This window comes from Coloeus monedula, assembly GCF_965178545.1.
Source record: "Coloeus monedula genome assembly, chromosome: 18".
In the NCBI taxonomy this organism is placed as follows: Eukaryota; Metazoa; Chordata; class Aves; order Passeriformes; family Corvidae; genus Coloeus; species Coloeus monedula.
This window is the reverse complement of record NC_138798.1, coordinates 3,858,525-3,883,195: the sequence shown is the minus strand read 5'-3', so window position 1 is coordinate 3,883,195 and position 24,671 is coordinate 3,858,525. Positions and strand designations below refer to the sequence as shown.

General features: G+C 44.8%; 1 protein-coding gene across 1 annotated transcript; it reads left to right on the top strand.

Moving 5' to 3' along the window:
• The first annotated feature begins 2,852 nt into the window (after nucleotides 1-2,852).
• Nucleotides 2,853-23,469, top strand: PPTC7 (protein phosphatase targeting COQ7). The gene is made up of 6 exons (XM_082293633.1): nucleotides 2,853-3,436; nucleotides 12,524-12,703; nucleotides 15,429-15,627; nucleotides 17,753-17,876; nucleotides 19,535-19,664; nucleotides 21,004-23,469. Exons 1-6 carry the CDS (start codon nucleotides 3,235-3,237, stop codon nucleotides 21,060-21,062), a joined length of 894 nt encoding a protein of 297 aa, XP_082149759.1. The 5' UTR covers nucleotides 2,853-3,234; the 3' UTR covers nucleotides 21,063-23,469.
• The last annotated feature ends 1,202 nt before the right edge of the window (nucleotides 23,470-24,671 follow it).

Genomic DNA, 24,671 nt, shown 5'->3' with positions numbered 1-24,671 from the left:
CATCAGGATTGCCCTATGACAGATCACTTTAAAAGTCCAAGTGGACAGGCATTTGGAATTAGAGTCCAAACAAAGTCAAACCAGGCTGAAATAAATTGCATTCTGGTCTAGCACAACATTAGCCCTTAAATAAATAGTGAGGAGCTGGGGCAGTCTGTACAGCAGATGGCATTACAGGTAATACTTATCACACTCCAATCTCAGGGCTAAGATAGTTGGGAGGGAGGATTGACGTCAGCTACAAGTGAATCAGTTTTAAACAAGCTGAAAACCTGCTTATGTCTTCAGCACTTGATTACTTTGTGCAGCACTTCTGCTTTGCACTCCCCGGTGCATTTATGGCTCTGAGCAAGCCTAGCAGGAAGAGTTCATTCTGTTTTTGCAGCTTAAGTGAGCTGATGTAAATAGATCTTGGACTTTGAGGTGGGAAGATTCCACCCAGCTGCAGTAACCAGGGGGATGCCCTTTGCTCCAGTTTTTGTGCCAAATTTATGCATTGGGGAATTTTAAACAAATATCACTTGGCAGGATATAGACCCTCAGGGTACAAGAATAACACTGAGCAAGGCAGCAGGGCATGGGCTGGGAGGGATTTACAGGGAGAACTATCCAGGCTGACATTGAACAGTGGGGAAAACCAGTTCTGAAGTATTTTATTAAAAATAGTTGGGGTTTGTCTCACAGGAGCCCAGAGATCCTTTGAATGAAAACCAGGAGCAGTTTTGCATCTGGGGACTGCGTCCTCGTGCAGAAGTGACAGAGTTCATCAAAGGTTACTAATTACCATGTAAATTATGAGGTCATCTGGCTGTCTGGACAGACCTGGGTGGGTGACCTGGGGTAGAATCATGGGATCACTAAGATTGGAAAAGACTTCCAAGATCAAGCCCAACCTTTGACCAAATACCCCCATGACCCCTAAACTGTGTCACAAAATGCCACATCTACTCCTTTTTTGAACACTTCAAGGCATGGTGACTCCACCACTTCCCTCGGGAGGCTGTTTCAAAGACTTTCAAGGATGGAGGAGCATGAAGCTCATGGTGTGCCTTTCCTTGGGAGCACTTATGGAAGCACAGAGTCGTGCTCTGTCTGTTTGTCAGCCCTGAGCTGTTCCTCAGCCTGTGAGCCACGGCTGCTGGGCAAAGTGGCACAGAGAGCACCCTTCCAGCTCTGGGAAACTCGGGACTGAGGCATGGAGAACTCAGCTGTAGCTGGGGAGATCACAGGCTGAGCAGCACAGCCAGGTAATGCAGGACAGGTCACCTTGCACCAACTTGAGCTGCCTCAGGGCACTGCAGGCAGCAGTACAGAACAAGGGGTTAGGCCAGGCTGGACTTGAACTAGAAAGGACCCGGACAAGGTGGAGGAAGAACAAGACTGAGGGAAGGGAAAGAATGATTCTGTGGGGGAAACTCTGCAAATATGTGCTTCCCTTTCCTGATAAAGTCATCGAGGGTGTGAGGCACTGAGATGAGCTACCTTGTTTGTCTGCTCTCACACCCTGCCAGGCCCTGGCAGCAGCACTCCCTTATCTCCAGCACGTTGGCACATTCAGCTTTGCAGCCATTCCCTAATCCACCGAACCGGGCCTGGGCTGCTCCTCATTCTCTTTCTCCCTGTTCTAACAGGAGGATTAATTTTTTAATAAGTTTGGATACCATTTCAGCTTTAGCTGGATAATTCTCACGCATTGCTTAAGCCTTTAGCAGTTTAAGGGGAGGAATATTGTCTCTGTCAAGGTACACAGGGAGCAAAATGCCTCCCGTGTGATAATGAGGGTGCTGCAGCAGCGTTCCTGTGGGCTGGGTCGGTGGAGTGTGGCACAGAGCTCTTCCTTTCACTGCAGGCAGCTCGGGGGACAGGTTTCACACCTGCCTCTGCTGTATTTACACCTCTATTGTTTCTTATTTACGACTCTCGGGTTATGTAAGTGGCAGCAGCCTCTTGACGTGTACCCACGGGAATTAAACGAATTTGCAGAGCAACCTGCTGGGAACTTCCAAAGGGACAAAGCCATTTTTTGCACACCCACGAGCAGCACGGAAAACCGAGCTGCAGAAAATGAGGAATTGGGTCTTTTTGAACATTGTGGGTCTCTACAGCATTGATGCCTTCAAGTTGTTGGTGTTGAAGTTGTCTAGCTGAGAGCTTGGTGTCACGCTCGACTATAATTAATGTGGTTTTAGTGGGGTTTGAGCGACGACTGCACAACACGCCCTTCTCGTGAGGGTTTTGTTTGGCATTTCACGTTCCTTAACCAAAATGGATTAACTGCCAGCGCTTCCATGGAGTTGCAGAGCAGCCTCTCACGCGCGGCGCTGAGCTGGCTCTGTCCCCGTTCGCACCGAGCCGGGGAGAACAGGGCGAGTCATCCTTGGAAAAAAAACCCCACATTTCTGCGCGGCGTGACTCACATAACCGTCCTCAGCCGGCACGAAGCACCGGCGGCCAGCGAGTCCCCGCGAGTTATTCAGAGCACGCTAGACACGCGGGGCGTGGAGGGCAAGTATGTGGGTTAGGCGCAGCCGCGCTCGGCGCGGTGTGGAGAACGTTAATTGCGCTAATTGCGGGTAAAAGGCGGCGGGGCCCGGCGGGGGCGGCGCGGCGGAGGGGGGGGGGCGGGGGCGCGGACCCCGCTCGGCGCCGCGGGGGCTGCCGGGAGCCGCCCGCTGTTATTGTCCCGCAACATGCAAATGAGGCGGGGCGGGGAGCCAATGGGGGGTGGCCGCGCGCCGCCGCTGCGCACGCGCGCCGCGAGGGGGGAGGCGGGGCCGACCTCGCGCCCCGCCCAGCGCCGGGGCCCTCAGCTCAGCACGCGCGGCGAAGATGGCGGCGGCGACGGGCGGCGGGGCGCGGGGGCGGCGCGGGCGGCTCTGACCGGGGACCGTGGGCGGCGGGGAGCGAGCCCGGAGAGAGACCCGAGAGCTTCGCGGGCAGCTGGCACAGCCCCCCTCGGGGGGGGGGGTGTGGGTGTGGCGCGGAAGGCGGGGGCGCTGCCGGCGAGCCCGGCCGTGAGGGGCAGCGCGCGGGCCGTGCGGGGCAGCGAGGGCCGGTGAACCACAGCCGCAGGGACGAGGGTCCGCAGCGGGCAGAGCTCGGAGCAGCGGCGGCGCAGGCCGGCGGGCAGGGGAAGGAAGGCTGGCGCCCTGCGGCGGGCGCTCGGCGGGCAGGAGGCGGCTGCGCCGGTGGCTCCCCGCGTTCCTGGCGCTCGGCTGCTGGGCGCCCCACGCCATGTTCTCGGTGCTCTCCTACGGCAGGCTGGTGGCGCGGGCGGTCCTGGGTGGCCTCTCGCAGACAGACTCCCGCGACTACAGCCTGGTGACGGCCAGCTGTGGCTTCGGCAAAGATTTCCGCAAGGGCATCCTCAAGAAAGGGATGTGCTACGGGGATGACGCCTGTTTCGTGGCGCGGCACCGCACCGCGGATGTGCTGGGTAAGTGCCCGGGCTGGGGGCTGAGGTGGCTTCGGCCTCGCTGTGTGACCCCCCCTTCTCTCCCGGAGCTGCACATGGCGAGCGGCTCAACCTCCGGTCGCAGACAAAGGAGCTGGTTCTGCCTGTCAGTGTCACCATGAGTTCGCTTTTATAGCTTCCCAAGGAAGCTCTCGTGTTCTTTGTTGCAGCTCTGTCCGCCTTTGGCGTGGGGGGTTGTGTGTGCCGGCTGTCCGGGCCCAGCCTGGGCGTTTCACCTGTGGGTGCCTATAAGGCCCGGTGGCTCCAAAACTCAGAGAAACAGCTCCCAGTGCGTTTCACTTTCTTTCTTTTAACACCTAACCGAGCCCCGTGTACATGCATTGCATTTCCACAGAAAAGATCACTTGAACAGGCACTTCCTGATTTTAACGCGTGCAATGCCCTTGTCAAGTGAAAGGCAGAGTGACATTGAGACTGGAATCAAATGTCAAGCTTCAGTTTCGTTGTTTGTTCTGGCCTGATTGCACTCTCTGGTTTAGAATCATGGGTGAAATAAATCTTAAGGGTTCAAATTTTAGAAGTAGTGAATAATTATGGATAATCAATAGAATCTTCGGGCTATATGCGGCATTGCTTTTGACAGTGCTTGACCTTTCTCCTGTGTACTCAAGGTTGAATTTGGCTGACTGACACTCTCCACAAGTTAGTTGTGGTGTAACAACCAGAAGCAAATTTTCACCAAAACTTTGACGCTCCAAAAAAAGCTTCCTCCTCCCTGTCCCTTTCTGTGGTTCATTTTTTGCATTCATTTATTTTAAACGGGTGGTGTTGCACTGTGGCATCTCATGCTGTGGAAGTGGTTGATGGTTCTTCAGTTTGGCGCTGTCATTGTAACTTGGTTGCCATTTAGTAGAGCCGAGACATTTTCCTCAGGAAGCTGTAAGTTGGTGCTAGGTAACAGTTATTGCTGGTTGTTCTCAAGGGAGCTGTTACTGTAAGTGATGCCACAGCTTTCAAGATGTGGAAGCTTGGTGCGTGCATTTTAGACACTCTCCATCTTCTCTCTGGTGCCTCTTCCAGATAAACTTTTTTGGATTAGAATTAGCTGTTGGACACCCTTCCTTTAGCATGTGACTAACCCTGGCTGCCTTTAAAGTTCATGCTAGGCCAGCACTGATAAATAACTGAGCAATTGGTGTTTGCCCTTAAGAGAAATGCAGAATCTCCTGTATTTTGAAGCGGACTCTTTGTGCGGGGAAGGAATAGATTTAGCCCCATTTGATGATGTTTAGGGGATTTTGGCCATATTTGGTAATTACTGTATGTGGACCTACAGTTTGTCTTGTGTTCCTCCTGGAATCAACAGAGAGTTGCGTTTCTAAGTTGGTCTTTGCATTAATTTTCATGGCAACTTGGAAACAAACAGAATTGTAGCTCCACTTAAGGATCAAACAGCAAAGAGGGCAGCAGACCAGGATGTCTTAAGTACCAAGAAGCAAATAATTTAAATAGAAAAGCTGTTGGTTTGTTTGGTTTTTGAGTTTTTCTCCCCTGGTAAAGCTATTTTTATATCAGTTTTTTATTGATTTTTTAATATGCATACTGAAACCCCAAAATCTCTGTACTTTCTGCAAAAACAGGAATGTTCCAGTGGGTTTTAATGCTTCTAACTTGATGCTTTTTCTTCATCTGTAGCTCTTAAGTTTACAAACAGTAGTTTTCTCCCAGTTGCTGCTGCTGGGATCATCTCTTTACTCTCTCAACCAGCCGTTTTGCACTGCTGCAGAGACAGTTTCAGCACCACCAGTGTTTTCCTGCCCTCGATTCCTCTTACTCTCATCACAAATCTGAGGTTCCTTAATGATTTTTTTTTTTTTTTTAAGACCCTCATAAATTTTGTGCTACTTCAGTACCTAACTCTGCACCTCAGCAAAACTGAGCTGCACTTTTGGGTTTCCGACTTAATTTTTTGACATTTAAGGAAGAGGCTCACCTGGTTTGAGCCAAAGTGAACACTTGACACAGTAAATTTCAAGTGTATCACTTGGAGTGAGTAGTCATCAGTGACAAAGCCAGGCCAGATAATTAATTAAAAATTCCTCTGTGCCAATGTTTTCTAGAACCAGTGTATGGAAAGCCTGCCTGTGTGGGATGGATTGGGTGTGGTGGAACAGTGAAAGAACTACTCCCAGCCGTTTGGCATGAGTGCTTGGGGATTCATTTTCTTAGGTCAAACAAGAGTTGACTTGGAAGCGTGTTTATGGCAGAATCAAAATGCTAAACACTTCTTTTGTTATATGTGTACTGTATAGTTCAAAGGCTGAATGTTTAACAGTGTCTTCTAGTCTGAGCTTTGTCCTTTCATGGTAAGATCAGCAGGAAGCTTATGAAGAATCAGGTTATTTCCAGTCCTCCCGTAGTTGTACAAGCTTGATAAGGCCTGTTACTGGTGTTCTTGAATACTTGAGAATTTTGTCTCATTTGTGCTTTTGTGTGGAACTTACCCATCAAATTTGTGTGGTTTCTTCCCATGCTGAGCACAGGGAGAAACAAGAAGCTCAGAACAGGAGCTTTTCCTTAGGGATCACCCTGAGAAAAGGAAATGGCTTTACTGCTAATGTTAATCTCTAGAGCTTTACAATTCAGGCCTGTGTTTCCTTTCTCTGCTGCTTGTACTACGATGTACTTTTCTGTTCATTCACTGCCAGTGTCTTGAGTGTTCAGATCCTCAGAGTATTGAGATCTCTCACAGAGATTTGGGAGATGTTCTGTACTGCTTGATATCTAATGCCTTTGGAACTTTTGAGGACAGAAATACTGTTTTTTTCAAAGCTGAAAACCAAAACTCTTCAGGAACTGACACCTCTGTTTTTTCTCATTAGTATGGAGGATTTTTGCTACATAGAGAACAAGGCAAATTTTTAAAATTAGCTTGAACAGTTTTATAACCATTTCACTAATGTACCATTAAAGCCAGTGTTTTCACCGCTGGAAATTTTGAAGTGTCACATGCTGGTGATAGTTTTTTTCCTTAATTTTGGGATCTGCCTTTTCTTGCTTATTCCGGCCTTATCAGGCTCCTGATGTCTTTGCTCGTTTTTTTATGGATTTTCCAAGCTGTTGTGTGACTCATTATTGAAACAGTGCAGCAGCCAATGCGCATCCCGTGACAGCATCACTTATACAATGTCTGTGCTGGGTACAAGCTTGGGTGTAGCCAGTGTGACTTGACTCTTCCAAACTATTTCTGTCCCCCAGGAGTAAGGAAAAACTGTCTCACAGCAGGAAACTGTTTGTTCACTGCAGAGTTAAAATTTGACAATTGTTCTATTTGCTGCAAATCTTGATTTTTAGGTTTTGAGGGGAGGGAAGTGTCTAGGTGCTGCAGGGCAGCTACTCTAAAGGGAAAGGAACTGCACTTGGTTTGCAAATTAAGTTTGTCAGCAGCCTGCATAGGAGGCAGGTTAAACTGCAGTGACAAAGCCCCTGGAATATTGTCAGTGTCACTGTCATCAGGAAAAATCAACTTCAGCACCTAAATGGATTTGTAGATGAAATGTCAAGGTTGTTCTGGCAGCTGTAGAGGAGGAAGGGATTCTTACTTGGATGCCTGAAGGTTATAGAGGACTGTGTTAAGTGGTTTATTTGGTATCATACCCATTAAAGAGATTGCTGCCTTATCACAACTTATCACACTAAAGGAGGTGAGAATCGCCCGCCTCCCTTGGAGTAGCCTTTCACCTACTGTGTTGGAGAGCTCAGGGCACCTGGGAGGCAGTGATCAGAGATTTGCAGAGCTGCACACATGTCTTAGTTCGAACAGGTCACAGGCAATTTTCTGTTTAACATAGGGAGTATCGGTGCTGGAATTTGTAGGGAAACTACAGGTTGAGAACTACCCCATTAATAGTCACACTGGCTGCCTTTCTTGTCAGCAGAGCTGCTCTGGAGCAGCATTGAATAACCTCTGAGAATGAAGCTTATATCTGGTTATTCTTCCCCACAGTTTCTGCAAGGACACTGCACACAAGTGTTCAGGTCAGAATTTCCAGTTAACACTAGTTTTAGCTGTAAATGCTATTGATGCTTGGTGATGGCAGCCAGTTTTCCATTCATACACAGATCTTGGCCTGAAGGAAGAGCAGATTCTGTCAGAAATCAGGGAGAAATAAGCAAAGCTGAGCACAGTACCAGAGGTGAGGGTTAATCATACCTATGTCATAGGAATCCTTGGAAAAATCTCCTGCTCTTTGCTCTGGTTCATCCATGCTGTGAATACTGAGCCTGGGATGGGTCAGGCTGGCAGGGATTTATTTCAGTGTCTGCCCCCAGTACCTGTCCTTTCTCATCAGTTCCACAGTCACTGAACACCCTGAGAAATTAAATAGTTGTGACTAGGGAATTTTTTGTAAAGCCTTCATAAATAAATTATAGTGTTCTCCTGGAGCTCCCCAAATCCAGTGAGTGTTTTCTCAGGCTTCAATAAAATAGGGAAGAATTCTACCTGGAAAAATCTGCTTCAAGAACGAGTATGCTGTAGTGGGGGGGAAATAGATATGAGGAACTGTTGCTTTCTTCTGGGAGTAGATGCACAATTTAATGTTTCCAGTTCCCTGTTTCTCCTTCAGTTTGTTCTTCAAGATCATTGCTCACTTTGCCTTTGTTTTTTGCTCCCTGTTGTCACTTACCCAGTTACTCTTCCAGAACCTTTCTGTTTCATGCAAGGGTAGTTTAAGTTTTACTGTAACAGTATGAATAAGTAACCTTTCCTTCTGTAACTTGTTAGCAGTCACACTCAACCTGCCTTTAGGGATTTGTATTTAACTGGGCTATTTTCTTTGTCAAAACCCTGGGGAGGGGATAGACACCCTTTGGCTCTGACAGATCCAGGGAAGCTGCTGAGGGTCAGTGCTGGCTTTGAGCATTGGACTTGGTTTTGATGGAGAACCTGTCTAGGTGTGTGTGATTTATCCTACCACTGATAACACAACAAATCTTATCAGTTTATCTCAGTTCTGATATGTTGACAAATACTAGGTGCTATATTTCAAACTTGTGTGGTGCAACTCATTGCACCTTTCTACCATTTTAGCCTTCATACTTGATGCAAAATTCAGTTATAAATATATCCTTTTGATGTTCTTTTAGCAGTGATTCATTGCTATTTCAGGTAAGAATCTCAAGAAATTGAAAGTTCAGTAGGATGTGCGGAGTGCCTTAGAAAGTTAATTGTGGTTGCATGCAAAAGCAGCTCCTGCTGATACATTTGTGCCTGCCTGGTGCTTCTCTGTGTGATTTTTATTCTTGGCTGATGCAATATTTCAACGTATCCATCTCTCAAGAGATTTTTGGGACAGGGTGGTGCTTTTGGACTCTGACTGCGGGCAGGTTAATTTCCCAGTTAAGCAGAACTGGCCCTCATAACATTATTTATATTAAACAGGGTTTGATCAGTATCAGGGGTTTGTTATGAACTCTCAGGCTGTTTAGTTTATATTTGCTCTGAACCAGGCAGAACACCTGGATCTCACACAAGTGAGTGGTGAAAAGCAGATATTGCTGCTTTCAGCACTGGCTGGTTTTCCCTGGGCTTCTGCAGGGAACTCATGTGCTGGCAGGCAAAACAATTTCGCATTTGGATTTCAGCTGCCATCTTATCCCAGGTGCTTTTAGCATTTTGAAATCAGCTTTAACAAGTTTCACTGCCAGCATCTTCCCTGGCTCAGTTTCAGTGCTGCAGCATCAGTCACTCGTGCTTTGTCTTGTAACTTCCTGACAGGTGTTTCTGTAAGAGAGATTTTGATACTCTGAATCTTTGAGGAGTTGGAAAAAGCCCGTTTTTGGATTGACACATGCAGCAAGTATTTTATCTGGCAGGCATATTTGTGCATTTTCCAGCACAAGGCAATGTAGTGGAGTGTTAACTCTCAGATTCTGAGAAATCTCTGTAATATAGTTAAATACTTGAGAAGTATTTATTCTTCTGAAGTAATTTATTGTGAAATTTTCAATTGCTTTATTTACAGTGGTGGTTCATCTGGCTGCAGGCATTGCACTGTCACGTGGATGTTTGTGTAATTTCTGCATGGACTTGAACAGGGAATAGCCACAGAAATGTTCTTTCTATAAAATTTTCTCATTTACTCAATGGCTTGAATGAAAAAAACCCCAAAGTTTGTGTACAGTTCAATTTCAGCAATTCTCAGCCATGCAGTTTGTCTTTAACGTCCTGTGATTCCTAATTTGTAACATGGTTAATACTGGAACACAATGGTTTATGGCTCAAAGGAAAACATGAGTATTTGTTGAAAAGGTAATTATTTTGAATATATACCCTTTTTTTTTCTTGGATGAAAGCAAAGGTATTATATATAAATAGAGTTTGGCATTATTCCTTGGGAGTGATCTTGCCAATAGCAACACCTTTGAATTTTCTTTTGATGACAGAGGGAAAACCTGGTATTAATCAAAGTCGAGTGTTTAGTTTTTGCTGCTTCTGGAGTTTGAAATAGTTTCACTCCTTATTTGCTGTATATCAAATAGCACAAAGTTTACTTAAACTTTATTCTCATTTACATTTCATCTATTTCAGTAGCAGTTTACTCAAACTGTTTCAAAATCACATATTCCTCTCCCATGTGAAATTGTTCAATTTACAGAGATTCTACAATGCAAAGATGCTGGGTTTATTTTAAAACCATATTGAAAGTAGGACAGGATGATTAAAGGTCTTGGCCCCAAACCTTTATAAACCCCCTGCTTCTCCATTTGGGGCAAGGCCAAGAAATAGAGTTGGTAGCTGGTGGGGGGTTGTGGAGGTGTCACTAAAAGCAGCCTCCAGGGCCTGCTCCTGAATGCAGTGGTTGTGTCAGCTTCTGTGCCGGGGTGGAGCAGGGAGACAGCGGAGCTGTCCTGGTGCTGTGGGATCAGACAGTGTGTTCTCTCAAGTGTGGTACCCAGCAAAGCCAGAGGAGCTGCTGGTGGATGTCTAGAGGGTGATTGCTTTGGAAGGCACTGGCAGAACCTACTTAAAGCTGTTTATAGCTTGCAAAAAGCAGACAGACAAAGGCAGTATATGGCTCAGGACAGAGTATGAAGGGTGCTGCCATGATTACGGATTCATATTTCCTGCCTGCAGTAAGAAATGAACAAAGAAAGTCAGATGGCATGCTCATTTTTCCTTTAAAAATTTAATAGGTTTTGATAATTGGCCTTCTCAGATGCTTGCTGTGGTGGCTTTCTGGTACTCTGTGCTAAAGCTGTAGTGTTTCTGTTCCAGTGTTTCCCAGCACTGATGTAAAAGGCTTTCCTGGATGGCTTGAGGGAACTCCGTAGCTTCTGCTGAGCTTTCTTTGTAACTGCCTTGGGAGCCAGGAGCTTTGGGCAGCGTTTATCAAACATCATCTTTTCATTGCATTAACCTGTTGTTAGTGAGGCAGTGCAGAAATACATCTGGACCATATTCATCTTAAAGGGAAGGAACAAAAAGTTTATTTGGTACCTTCACATAAAGCACCATCATCTGACCTCAAGCTGAGTTTCTGTTTTGAGTTCTGGATCTAGAACCTTTCCTTTATGATCTGTTATTCTAGGCTTGTCTGTGTGGCAGCAGAAAGCAAAGGGTTAATCCAGTATTAATATGAGGTTGTGAGACCTGTAGGGAGAGGATTAATCTGTTCTTGAAGGATCCAGAAAAGTAATTTCTGACAACGCAGGGTGCTTTTGCATGAGCTTCTTGCCAGGGATTGCTCAAAGAGGTGAATGCAGGGATCTGCATTCCTGTAACATTCTTCTGAGAAAGCAGAGGGACAAAGCAGGTGTCTAAAAGGTTGTGCACTATTTTAGGGAGAAATCTGATTAATGTTGATAGGCTGTTCAGAATCTGCCTATAACCTCCTGTCAGATTATAGTTCACTCCAAGGTCGGCTCTAAACCTCCCGTCTCAGTTTCAGACCATGTCCCGTGTGAAGGGCGTTCAGAGATGAGGAAACTGAGTTTTATCTTCTCACTCACATTTGCATGCCTTTGATAATAGCGGTGTCTTTTTTCCTGAGCAGACACAATCCTTTTTTCCTTCAGCACAATCTGAGCTCTGAAATTCATTTTTGGTGCTTTTATCATGAACATATTTCAGCTTTACTATGTTTTGGAAATCTGCTTGAAATTATTTGTCTCGTGCTGAGGATCAAAAAGATTTTTGGAACAATTTCCACAAAGTAACATTTTAATCTCAAATAATACCTTCAGTGGTATTTTGCTTTTGTCATTTAGGCAATTGGAAGAAGTTCAAAGTTCTTAAACCAAATGACCAGCAGAAAATGTGTCTGCTGCTCACCTCCCTCTGATCACCCCCTTTCCATGACCACAGTCACAGTCATGTTTTCCATGTGGTTGCTTAGAAGCTTCCCAGGCTTTGGTAGAATTGGTCTAATTTTCTGATCTCCGGGTTATTTTGAATAATTGAAAATTGTCTGGATCACGGTCAGTTTTCATTCTCTTGCTTGGCTGAAGCTGTAAGCAACAAACTCTCCTTGGAAGGGGTAGGTCCCAGCATTGTGTTGGTTACATGGATTTTGGAAAACACTTGTAAAATGGGGATTTATTTTCTACAGATACTGAGAACACCAAATAGAAATCATTGTCCTTCATATGAGTAGGTAGTCTGGGAAAAAAAACTGTGCTGCTGAATAGCAGCAAGTGTTTCTGTGTCATTTCTGTACTAGTTAAAATGTTGACCTTCACTTTTAAAATTAGTGAAACCTCTTCCCTTTTAATGGACTGATGAGAGGTTAATGGGATTGAATCCCCATCTTAACCCCAGATTTCTCATTATTTGTTCTCCAGTGGAGACAGCCTCTTCATTCTCAGCATTAGACTTTTACCTTCCTTTCAGCAATTCAGATTATATTTGGAATTTGGTCTGGGAGCTGATACCAGAAGTTATCTTAAAAATACTCAGAAATTTGTTATGTTAACCAAAAATGTTTTCCAAGCCGGTGTCATGTCCTACCTTTTAGTTACTTAGATCATAAGTGATGCAAATAATTAAACCCTTTGTTTTGAAAGCCATTTCTGTTCAGGTAACTCTGGTTTTGTGTTTCCTTGCAGGGGTGGCAGATGGTGTAGGTGGCTGGAGAGACTACGGGGTTGACCCTTCTCAGTTCTCAGGGACTCTCATGCGAACATGTGAACGTTTAGTAAAAGAAGGACGGTTTGTTCCAAGCAATCCTGTTGGAATTCTCACCGCAGGCTATTGTGAGCTGCTGCAGAACAAAGTACCTTTGCTTGGTAAGACACCAAAAATATGTCAGTTCAATCTGGGTTGTGTGTTACCTACACATGGGCTTACTGAAGGGTGCTTGAATCTGTTATCATTCTAATTTGCAGGCAGTTAACATCTCTTAATTAACTGAAAACATAGAAATGTAGTTGCCTTGGTGGCATCCTTATTTTCTCCGAAACTGTTTTAATTAATTTAGTAATGCAGGGAGTGTTGATGTGTGTGTATTTATCTATAAAATACAAGGCAAACAGTCTTTCTGTGGGAAGGGTGAATTCACCAGAGTTTGCAGAGCGAGTTCTGCAGTGGAACACACTGTGCACATGTGCTCACTCTGTATTTTATATGTATAAATAACTGTTCTCTGCTAAAAACTCTTCATGGCTGGTTGTGGCTTTCTGCTTCAGCTATGCAAGGAAAAATATTTTCTGAGGATAATTGGATGCAGTTCTGTTCATTCCTGGCCTTACTCTGCTCCTATTGCCTTTTATGTCCTGTGGACTCAAACCCCAGTTGGTTGACTTCAGTAATTCATATCATGCGATCTCTGGTAGCATTATTTTTATAAATCTTTGGGGGGGGATTCATTACAGATCTTTCTGAAAGCCAGCTGAAGTAGATGCTTCACATATTCTGTGTTAACCTTGGTGGGACACAGGGCATTCAGCTGCCTGGGGACTGGAAGCAGATAGAGGTGATACTTGGCCTCAGCTGACAACTCTGCCAAGGGGACACTTCTCTAAAGGACATGAGACCTCTTCTGCACCAAGAAAGTGTTTGCCCTGCATGAAATGCACAGGGCTCACCTGACCTTAAGCTGCTGTGCCAGAGCAGTGCTCTGTGAGCTATATTTAACTTGTCTGCTGAGCTGGGAGCAGATGTTCTCGCATTATATGCCAAAAGAATAGGTTGGAACCTCAGGAGTGACCTTAAGTGTCACGAAAAAGCAGTGGTCAGTAATTACATTAGGATTTGGTGTGTTGAATGGTGCTTATTTGTGCAAAGCAGATGTAGCTGTAAGTGAGCTACAAAGTGGGGCACTGGCGAGAGCTCTCCCTACGCCTTTGGAGACGGAGCAGCTCGGCTGGGCTTGACCTTTGCAGTGCTGAAAAGCAGCGTGTGCTGAGTCACAAGATCTGCATTCCACACATGGCCTCCTGGTTACACTCTGCTAATAGAGTTAGAATTTGAAACTAATGATCCTTAGTGTTTCTCCTTTAACTGAGAACAGTATTTTTAGTAAGAGGAATAAACCCCTGGAACTGCCACAGCAATGCGCATTTAGAGTTTATTTAAAATAAAGGGACAGGAGAAGACTTCATTAAGAAAGATTCACTAGGCAATAACTTTTCCTTGCTGTTGTGCTTTAAGCCTGGATACTTGGTTCATCAGGATTGATCCAGTAAATAATATAAAATAAAACTGAAAAGGGGAGAATCTGTGCCATTTATTTAATCACTCTTGTGTTGCAGAACAATTTTGGACACTGTCACATATAAAATCAGAATTTTTTCCAGATATACTGCTTTGACTTAACATTCATTAAGGATGGAGAAGGTCCTGTGTGTTCACTAGAGAACAGATTCAGGGCAAGTGCATTGCAGGGAACTCTGTATGTTAGAAAGAGAAACATCTGGAACGGGCAATGCCTGGAGCCAGCTGGACTTCTGCTCTAGCAAGCCTGATCCTAAGCTTTGCTCACTGCAAGCTTGTGGTCTGTCCAACATGGAGCTGTGCTTGGAAAATCCTGCTGGAAGAACATGGAGGTAGAAGATGAAGACAGTTCATGAGCTGGTGATAGGGGGCAGAAGTCGAGAAGAAATGCTGTAGCTGTATTTCACCCCCTTGGGCATTAAAAGGTCTTTTGGTGGCTGTGCTGTCCTGTTTGCAAAATTGAGCGATGACTGTTTGCTGTGTAGGACTTCAGGTTTCTTTGCAATACAGCATTTTTGAGGCTTGCAACCAAGCACAGTTGGTGGCTACTTCCCAGTGAATGAATGGAGAATTCCTCAGTGCCCTCAAGCATGGCTGGGATGGTTCCAAGCACAGTTGACATCATGTTTCTGCTATTACTTTAATTTGGAATAGTATTTGTCTCTGAAACATGTTTTCCTTAAACTTGTGGAGTTGGTATCCTGAAGACATGACAGGATTATTATTTTTTAAACCTGAAGCAAGCTCAGGTTTAAACCTGAAGCAGAGCCAGGCTGGGAGGAAAAGCATTTCATGTTCTGAGCAGAGAAATGCAGCAGGACCTAATACTTAATTGCAAACAGTTCTTTACTTGGTGTGGTTTATTTACAGCTGATGAGTGAAACTGTGTGGAGAGCTCCTAGTATTGTATGGATGCTACTAGAATTCTATTATCTCCATGATTTTGGAATTTCAGTATTTTATGTGAGTTCTGTAAATCCGGTCCTATAGCAGAATGTGCTGACGTATGTTGGGATGGAAAACTGTAAATAAAGCCAAACAAAACAGGTATTTGTCAGCATAACGTGTTTACCAAAATCAAAGCAGGAAGAGTAAATTCTACACAAAAATCATAGTTTGCATTGCAAAGATTTCTAGCATTTTGCTAGTTTTATTTTATATTAATTCTGGCATTGTTGAGTATTACCATTTCTCCTGACTTTTAAGCTTTGGTAAGTGTTGTAATAATTGAACTATTGATCAAATCAGTGAGAGAACAAGCAGTTTCTGTAAGGCTGACTGCAGTCACTGTGTTTGCAGGGAGCAGCACAGCTTGTATAGTAGTCCTGGACAGATCAAGTCATCGTTTACATACAGCCAACTTGGGAGATTCTGGATTTTTGGTAGTCAGAGGAGGAGAAGTCGTCCATCGATCCGATGAGCAGCAGCATTACTTCAACACTCCCTTCCAGCTGTCAATAGCTCCACCAGAGGCAGAAGGAGTTGTCTTAAGTGACAGGTAAGGGGGAAGAGGAACCTTAATTTTTAACCTGTGCATGTGACCAGCTCCCAAAAAGTTGCAGTTTTACTGCTGTGGGGCTCTTCTGTAGCACATAGGATTTAAACAAATATCCAGACAGGTCCTGCACCTGCCACCCTCCCTCTTTAGATAAAATGGGAACATTTCTCACCTTGTACTTAACTTTGTACCTGTTGCACAGTCTGAATTTATTGGGCTGTTCATGGTGGCATATTCCCACAGCCATGGGCATGTTCTGATCCATGGGGAGATGTCACCCACTATAGCTGGTGTGTGGACAAGTGGCTGGACTTACCAGCAGCTTTGGTTCCAATCCCTGTATGTGCTCCCTTGGGACTGTTTGGAGTAGCTAATTTAGATATCTTGGCACCGAGGTTGCAAGTGCTTGAAGAATAGAGCAGAGGGACATGTGACTGTAACTTGTGTTTCCAACTTGCTGTTTCCAGCAGCATATTGTATTTGACCAAAACGAGCAAAAAAACTGTTTGGCGGAACACCAAGCTGGGAATGAGAGTATGAGGAAAGGACAATCTGTTCACAGAAATGAGTTGTTTCAAAGGCAGGCTTGTTCTTGTGTCTTCCCCTAGGAATGTCAGGCTGATCCATCCTGACTTTGTGAAGTCTCACCAGTAATATGAAATAAATTCAAAACCAAACAGCTTTCAAATATGTGTTAAAATGCAGCTCTCAGAAATGTCTCCCTCATTAAAGTAATACCCCTCATGTGAATATGAGATGGTAACAGAATCCTCAAAGAGTGGCCGTGGAATACAGGGAATGCAGTAGGCAGCTGAAGTTTTGGGCTCAATGAGCTTGAGTGTTTTCCAGCCTAAATGATTCTGTGCATTATCAGGGCTGATGCAGTAAAGGTTGAGACTTTAATCCAAAATAGCTCTTTTTGAAAGTGTTGGTTAAGCTGTTGAAACTCCTGACCATTCTTGTGTGTGGTTTTGTTTCTTCATCCTGCAACTGCTGAGAGGAAGCCAGGGTAGGACTCTGAAATTAGAACCTTTCAGTATTCCAAGCTCTTTGTTAGACTAAAATTAAATGATGGTTCGAAATTCTAGAGCTGTAAAAATCTTAATTTTCCTGATACTCTCTGTCATCTGTAGGAAGATCATAAAAACAAAGAGCAGAAGGATAATTGATAATGTCCAGTGGAAGTCAGGGAAGCCAAGTAATCTGAGTCATCCAGTAATAAGGAAAGCACAAGATAAATGTGCTCCCACACTTGAGCTCTGAATCATGATTACAGCTTTCTGCCTGGTTCCTGCACTGTTCCTGACGTTAATTAGTACTCATGCTCCTTGTCGAAACGCTTCTCCTGTCCTTTTTTATTTGTTGTCCCAGTTTAGTGATGAATTTGGCTATATATGGGCATAGGCAGGCAATCTTAACTCCATCAGCCTTCCTGAAGCTACACATCAATTGAGCAAAGCAGCTCCTCTGTGTTTTGGCAGAGCCCAGTGGCCTGGGATGCAGCAATTTCTCGCTTTTACAGACCCCTGAAGAGTGTTTAAAAATGAAAGGTTTGTTATGTTGTTTCTGAGAATCAGATTTTGCAGCAATATTCATGTCCAAGCTAGGTGTTTTCTCCTCTTGGTGTTGTGTAATGTGTTAGACACAAACATTCCAACAGACTCTGGTAGCGATTTCCAGACGTGTTTCATATTCCATTGAATTAGGAAGTGATTCAAAATCCTGAAGTGTTTGGGCCAGGCTCTTTATGAATTGTCCTTTCAAGTACTGCTCTCTTACATCTTCAAGATGAGCAGAAGGAAGCCCTGAGCTGCCATTCTGCTTAATGGTTTCCATGGAGACACACTCCTGAAGCAGATTAGTTTGCAGGATTGTTCATGTGGGAATTTTAACTGCAAATCCTGGGTGCAATAACTGGAACAGGACCTGTTTGCCATCACAATGCCTGTGGTGGGGCTTTCCTGACAGCCCATCCTGGAACTAAAGCTCCACAGTGAGTGATTATTTCTTTCTCTTGCACAAACCACCAAAGAGTAGTGAAGTGCAGGAGCTGTGGATGTGCTCTTTGAGGTTGTTTGGTGTCTTTGTGAGGGCTGGAGTCCTTTAACCTCTGTCCCCTCCCCAGCCCTGAGGCTGCTGACAGCACGTCCTTCGATGTCCAGCTTGGGGACATCATCCTGACCGCCACAGACGGACTGTTTGACAACATGCCTGACTACATGATCCTGCAGGAGTTGAAAAAGCTGAAGGTGAGTGTGTGTGTCCTCAAGCTCTCACATCTTTTGTGCTGGCTAAACCTTTATAGTTACTACCTTTACTTCTAATGCACGCAACCTTTGTGTTTTATATAAAAACCCCACCACAAAGTGCTGTATCATTAAAAGGCTTTTCAGATAATACCCCATGGGAGCAGTGCAAGGGACATTGACCCCAGAGGGCTTTCTCTTGCATCTGCATCCAGGCTGAATCCAGAAGCAGCAGCTTGGGCATAAATTTCCCAAGTGACAGCTGGTTCCATGTCAGTAACTGGTGAGGGAGGGGGAGAGGAGGAGGGGAAGGGAAGGGGGAGATATATGTTCAGTAGCAGGTGCTGCCTTTGGCCACACACTGCACCTGCAGGTTGGAGATGATACACAGGAAAATAGAGAATCCTCTTCTGGGTTACTTGAGGGTGAGCTTACACTTAAAATAACTTCCAGCTTCTCTGAAGGTTTATAAACCAGTAATTCTGACACAGTATGGGCTGTCTGAATTGTGGGTTGCACATGCTTGAAAATCTTCAGTGTTCTGTAAAAAAAAAAAATCCTGTCAACTGTTCCATGTTAGTGACCACAAATGTTCTTTTTAAATAGTAAGAATATGTTAAAATATTTTAACTTGGCTGAGAACATTTAGCTTCAGGCTGTTTACTTACAGAAAGGAAAGTACACTTAAGGAGATATCAATATGTATAAACTCCTTGAGGAAACTATTTTGCTGTGAAATGCAAATAAGAGAATTACAGTGTGATTTTAAAGAGAATTTGGCCTCCTCTTATCCTGCAGCTCCGCAGGTGACTAATGTGTCACTGGGGCTGCAGCCACCTCACACCCTTGTTTGCAGAGGGTAAGGGTGTCCAGGCTGGCCACTGGAGCTGGCATTCCCTTGTGGAAGAAAGCTGAGCTCCACCTTTTGGTGTGTTTGGGAAAGGCACCGGAGTTCCCCAAGAGGTTCAGCCAAAAGTTAATCACATAAATGCCTGCTAATTCCCAAACCTGCAGGGAAGGCTCTTGAAATGACAAGGCATTTAAAAATGGTTACAGACAAAAAGAGCAGTGGTTGTCTGTCATGTTGGCTTGAGTGAGGAAAGCCTGGGAGTAAAGCAGCAGAATTACTGAAACAGGGAAAAAAACATCTTGGAGAAAGTGTGTGTGCTCTCAGTGCATTTTTTCTCATCCGACTTGAAAGTGCCCCTTCACCCCAAGTGTGCTCTGGTCAGCTGGGGTGAGAGAGCCAGAGGTGCAAGACTTGCACTCAAGATAAAACAAATACTTCACCAGAGCCTGCTTGGGAGGCAGGGAAGGTCCTTGTAGGGTGCCCTGCAGGGACAGCTGCCAAATGCTCTGTTCCTTTCAGATGACATAGTTTAGTCTGTTTTGAGTAGTATTCTTCTAAGTTTCTAAATTCTGGAAATCCTCCAAACCCAAGTCTTGAGCTCCTGGTGGGGGTTTGAGGTCTGGCCATCCCTTGTGAAGATCCACAGTTGTAACCCAATTTACAAAGCCTAAAGAATGGGGAAGGCTCTGTTTGCAAAGGAATGTGATAATTAATGCCCTGGCAGTGAGGGATCTCCAAACCTGACACGGATCAGCACAACAGCTTCTGTAGGCTTCTGAATAAGAATAAACTTTTTTCCTCGTGAATGTAGAACTCCAACTACGAGAGCATCCAGCAGACTGCACGGAGCATTGCTGAGCAAGCCCACGAGCTGGCCTATGACCCCACGTACATGTCACCCTTTGCGCAGTTCGCCTGTGACAACGGATTGAATGTCAGAGGTACGAGCTTCTCCTCCTCCCACTGCTGCTGTCTTGGGGAGATCTTCAGCAAAGTGAAGTTCTGCTGTTCCAAAATCCAGTAGGAAAACAGAACAGTAGGAAATGTGGTTGGCAGGAGAGCACCAAGCTCGTGTGGGATTTGGCAAAGCCCCCAGGGCCTGCACAGGCCATCCCAGCCCCGCAGAGCAGGAGCCTCCTGTGGGGAAGCAGCTGGAGCATGGAGAACACAGTGCCCTGATTGTTTTATTTTTAATCTAATCTGTGCATTCCTGCCCCAGGAGTCCTGCCTGATAGGAGTTCTCCAGTACTCCTGTACTTGACTTGTTGCTTGGATTCGGGGGTGTGGGTGGTATTGTGTGAGGGTAGTTTTTTGTTTGGGTTTTTTTTAAGGTCTCATCTTACTGCTGCATTTCAGCTGAGGTTCTGCCCACTCTTTGGTAGATTTGGGATTTGGTTTTTGGTTGAATTTGCAACCCTTGTATCACTGGCATCCCCATACTGATGTCTCTGTTGGTTCTACTTCTGTTCTTTAGAAGGGTATTGGTGGAACACCTGGGAGACCTCAGAGCCTGAGCAAACACCTTTCTTTTAATAATTTTTTACTTTTAAATAAATAAATATAATTCTGCCAGTAGAGATGTTCCTATCTGTATCAGAAGGGCAGGATTTCCTGCAAGAACCTTAAGCCCCTTTCCTCAGGTAGCAGCTGTCACACTTGGGCTCCGTGTTGCTCCAAGCTCAGTCACTCAGTAATGAGGCTGCAGATCTCCAGAGCCCAAGGGATTGCTTTGACTTCCCACGTAACAAAATCTCTCCTCTGGGCCATTTCTCCAGGATTTCTGTGTTGCTCTGGCTGTTGAGGATTGAAAAATAACTACTAAAAATGTTAAGTAGCTTTTAGGAAGACCTGAGGTAATACAGTGCTGAAGAAGATGCTAAAGAGGTGTTTGATTTACAGTGGAAATTCCTGAGGAGATCTGATTTCATGGCAGTTTACATGTAACAAAGCAGTGTCAGGTGTTTTGTGCATTTATTAAAGAGTCTGCTGAAAACAGGCTTTGTGCTCTGCCAGCTACCAACAATGTTCAAGGTTCTGACCTCCTTTTCATAGTTTGATCTCACTGGAGCTGAAAAGGAGAGTGGTTTTGTGCTGTGTTACATGTCACTGCTCCCCTCGTTTTGGAAAGGAGGTGGGAGAGGCAGAGTTTGTGTCTATTCAAACCAAGTTTTGAACACTTAAACCGGTTTTTAAAGAGCTTTCTATGGGGAATGTCACAAATCATCAGAAGACAACCCTCTGTGGTTTGATGAAATAAGTGGGTTTTTGCTTCCATTGCAGGGGGGAAACCAGATGACATCACCGTCCTTCTTTCCATCGTAGCTGAGTACACAGACTGAGGGCCTGGCGCTGTGCTGAGCTCCCTGGGCCCCCCGGCCGGTTTCCTGCTGGCAGGATTGTTCCTTCCTTCCCAGCTGCTCCGGGCAGCCGGCCCTGAGCCCGGAGCCTGGCCAGAGACGCAGCTGAGGCCCTTGTTAAGAACCACTCGTAGTCCACTGGTCTTGGTCTGCCAGCAAGAGATGAAGAAGCTCAAGGCTTGGAGCTTGTCTTTGAGAGCTTAGTCCTTGTCTGGAACAGGGGGAGGATCCATCCCACAGTGTTGCCGCGTTGGAGATGTGACTTTCCAAGGAGTAGAATTGGTTGATCATCTTTCAAACTAGATCAATAGGTAACGCCTCTGCACGAGGGCACATTACTCTATTTACTAGGAACGTTCGCTGTTGTTGACAGATTCGCTGGTATGTTACAGACCCAGTTCCATAAAGCATAGTCTTGTTCCAGTGATAGCCGAGGTTTCGTGTTTCTGAGCTCCAGTTTTCAGGAGATTTATAACTGCTGTAAACATTCTGCTCTTGCCATCCATGGTGTCAGCCTTAGGAGCCTTTTCTAGTACGAGATTTCAAACAAACCTAGTTCAAGTTATATGGATGCAAATGTGTTTTGTGATTTCAGGTGCTTAACTGTGATCTTAAAAGTTCTGCAGATCATTCGTCCATAATGGGCCTGGTTCTGGATGTTTTGGCTGTGGATAATTATTATTTTTTTTTAAACAAAAATTCTAGTTCAGTCTCAAACAGCCGAGCTGGCCACAGTTGAGGTCTTTCAGCATTTGAACCCATCTCAGCGTGGGATGATGGTAAATGCTACGGTGGGAGGTTGCACAAAGAACAGCTCATCCTCAACTCTGAGCATCTTCACTTTGGGTAGATAATTCTGTTGTTGATATAAAACATAATTCGTGTTAATAATTGCCACTCTTGCTTGTAGAACAGAATATGCTGCACCAGTTTAAGTCCAGTTGATCCTTTCTGACTCAAACAGGCACCTCTTTGCTTCTGCTGCGGCAGCGGCAGCCAGTACGAAAATGGAAACTTAATGAATAATCAGCAAAACTTACATTTCAACTAAAGTTTAGGGGTTTCAATGATCCTTAATGATGTTTACAGTTATCTAACAGCCACTTCGCAATATGACATTTCCTTTTCAATGACAGTAGCTCACGTTTGTCCCCCCTCTTCCAGCCAGCTTTCCTTTTCCTTTCCTGAGGCTCATATGAAAGCTGAGAGCTGTAAAGATATATATATTTTTGGTCAGTTTTTCATTAACTTTTTTGCTGGTAGAGAAGTATGTAGAAATAAATTAAAGCCATGTTTTTATATATAAAAAGTCGGGTAATGTTGCTGTTTAGGTGAGTGCAGTTAAACTTGGTCAGTAAGGAATCTTACCTGCTCTCAAGAGGAGATTTTTACTACCTGGTTTATTGTATTAAAACTGTTTAAGTTTGAGGTTACCTCAACTTGTTTAAAGAATTTTTGTGGACTTGTACTGTATATTTGCGTAACTATGTCAAGCTTTTATTTAAGGTCATTTAACATGTACCATGTACATGTCATTTTACTATATTTCAATGCATCATGCTTGTAACAGGCATTTCATTTATAATAAGTGATTAATTTGGGAGCTCTTCAGTAATTTATCTGCTATTCCTCAATTGGCATAATGTTAGATATCTACTTTAAATCACCTTGTAATTACTTGTCAAAATGCCTTAACTACCCTAACTTGACCAAAATAGGATTTTGGTGAGGGTGTGGGGAGGATTATATTAATGAAGAAAAATTAATTAGTTTTGCGACACACGAACAGTGAGTAGTGGAGAACTTTGCACAACCTGTCAGTCCTTGTTGTTCTTAACCTGAACAAGCTGTCTCTGGCTGTCTTGGAGGAATGTATTCACATGCAGAACAGGGCTTTGTTTCTTGTTTGGGAGGGGCCTTTCTCTCCCACTCTGGGTGTCTTTACATTTTATCCAGTATTTACTCGCATGCTTCTGGATTAGAGCAGATTTGATCAATTCTTCTTTCCCTTGCCCTTCCCTTGAGGCGCTGCCCCCGTGGCCCGGGGCTGTTCTCTGCTCTCAGCACAGTCCCCAGCCCTCCTGTCGCCCCTTCCCGGCTTTCCAGACCTTTGCCTGGGGACATGTGCGGGGTCAGAGGGACAGAATTCCCGAATTTCTGTTCCTCCGGGGCCAGGCGCGCTCTCTGTCTGTATCCACAAAGCCGTTTGCCTCATATCACACCATGACTTGTTGGGTTTTTTTTTTTTAATAAAGAACAAATTTGGGTTTTGATTTACAAATCATGAGTTTTTCCCTCACCGGGCACACCAAAGACCAGTAAAGCTTTTAGCTTTTCCATCTGTTTATAAAGCAATACTGTATTATAAAGAATTGATATTTTTATCACATGCTTGATTGTTTTGGTTTTTTTTTAAGACGTGCACTCTGAACATATCAAACCTGATTTTTTCCTATGAACTTACGCTGTCTGCGCACAACTGATCTTTGGAGAAGGAAATGACAGGGCCCGTCCTATCAAAAATAATTCCCAGCGATGCATGAAGCAGTAACACTTGCTAGGGGTTAGGTGAGTGGGAATGTTCACGAGAGGAATGTACAAGGAAGGTGTTCCCTGACTTGGAAGCGAGAGGAGCACGGGCTGGCTTGGAGCTGCTGCAGAGGGTTGTGGTTTGTTTTGGGGAGCTGCTGGGTTGGGAGCAGGGATCTGGAGGAGCAGGAGGAGCTTTGTCCCCCAGCAGCCTGGGATTGCTGCAGCAGCGGCAGTAGGGATTGGGGTGAAACAGGGTAAGATGTGGTGAATTGGAAAAGCTCTGTGGTTCCTTGCTATTTTCCTGGCTATCTTTGGGAGAGCTGCGACATACAGTCCTAAATGTCCTTTTTCAGGCTGAAAACAAAACCAAACCAAAAACCAGATTTGGGACCAGGCAGTTACAAGTGAGTCAAGGGGAAGGGAGGGGCAAAGGTCTGGCAGGGATGGATTTAGTGATGGAATGTCCATCTCTTGGTAAGGAACATCCTTTCTCCAGGGGAGAAGCAGCTGGTGTGCGGAGAACCCGACTGTATGCAGTAGTTTCTGACAAAGATAGCTGAAACAATGAAGCAAATCTGAGTCTGTATCTGAGGATGCTTTTTTGTTGCTGTTAAAATGAGACTATCATCTATGCTTACCTAAGAGGCAATTATGTGAATTTCATGTCTGAGGTATAACTTATGCAGGAATAGTTCTGTAAATACATTTAAATAAATTGTAAAGATATTTAATAAATATAGTATTTATACTAAAACGTGCTTTTTAAAGTCAAGTTGCCTGCAAACCCTCTGTTTGTTGGTGTGGGGATGTGGTTGGTGGCACAGAGGCACAGCCAGGGCTGGGGTAGCTGGGCTGTCACTGTGCCCTCCCTGCCCTGTTCTCAGATCCACACCTGAGTGACACCCAATGCCTTCTGCAGCAGTCTGGCAGACAGGTAACAACCCTGAAACTGACAGGGAATTTCAGTGTTTTATTCCAGTGTGTCTTTGGAAATACTGCACTGCCCCTGATGTGTGGTGGAGGAGACACAGGGAAGGAAAAGAGTAATGCAAGTCTGAA

What these genes read in the sequence shown, in the direction of transcription:
- PPTC7 (XM_082293633.1), top strand. Translation starts at nt 3,235, where the DNA reads ATGTTCTCGGTGCTCTCCTACGGCAGGCTGGTGGCGCGGGCGGTCCTG. An exon ending in GAACAAAGTACCTTTGCTTG is followed by an intron (nt 12,704 to 15,428) that starts GTAAGACACCAA and finishes CTGTGTTTGCAG; the next exon opens with GGAGCAGCACAGCTTGTATA. An exon ending in CAACGGATTGAATGTCAGAG is followed by an intron (nt 19,665 to 21,003) that starts GTACGAGCTTCT and finishes CTTCCATTGCAG; the next exon opens with GGGGGAAACCAGATGACATC.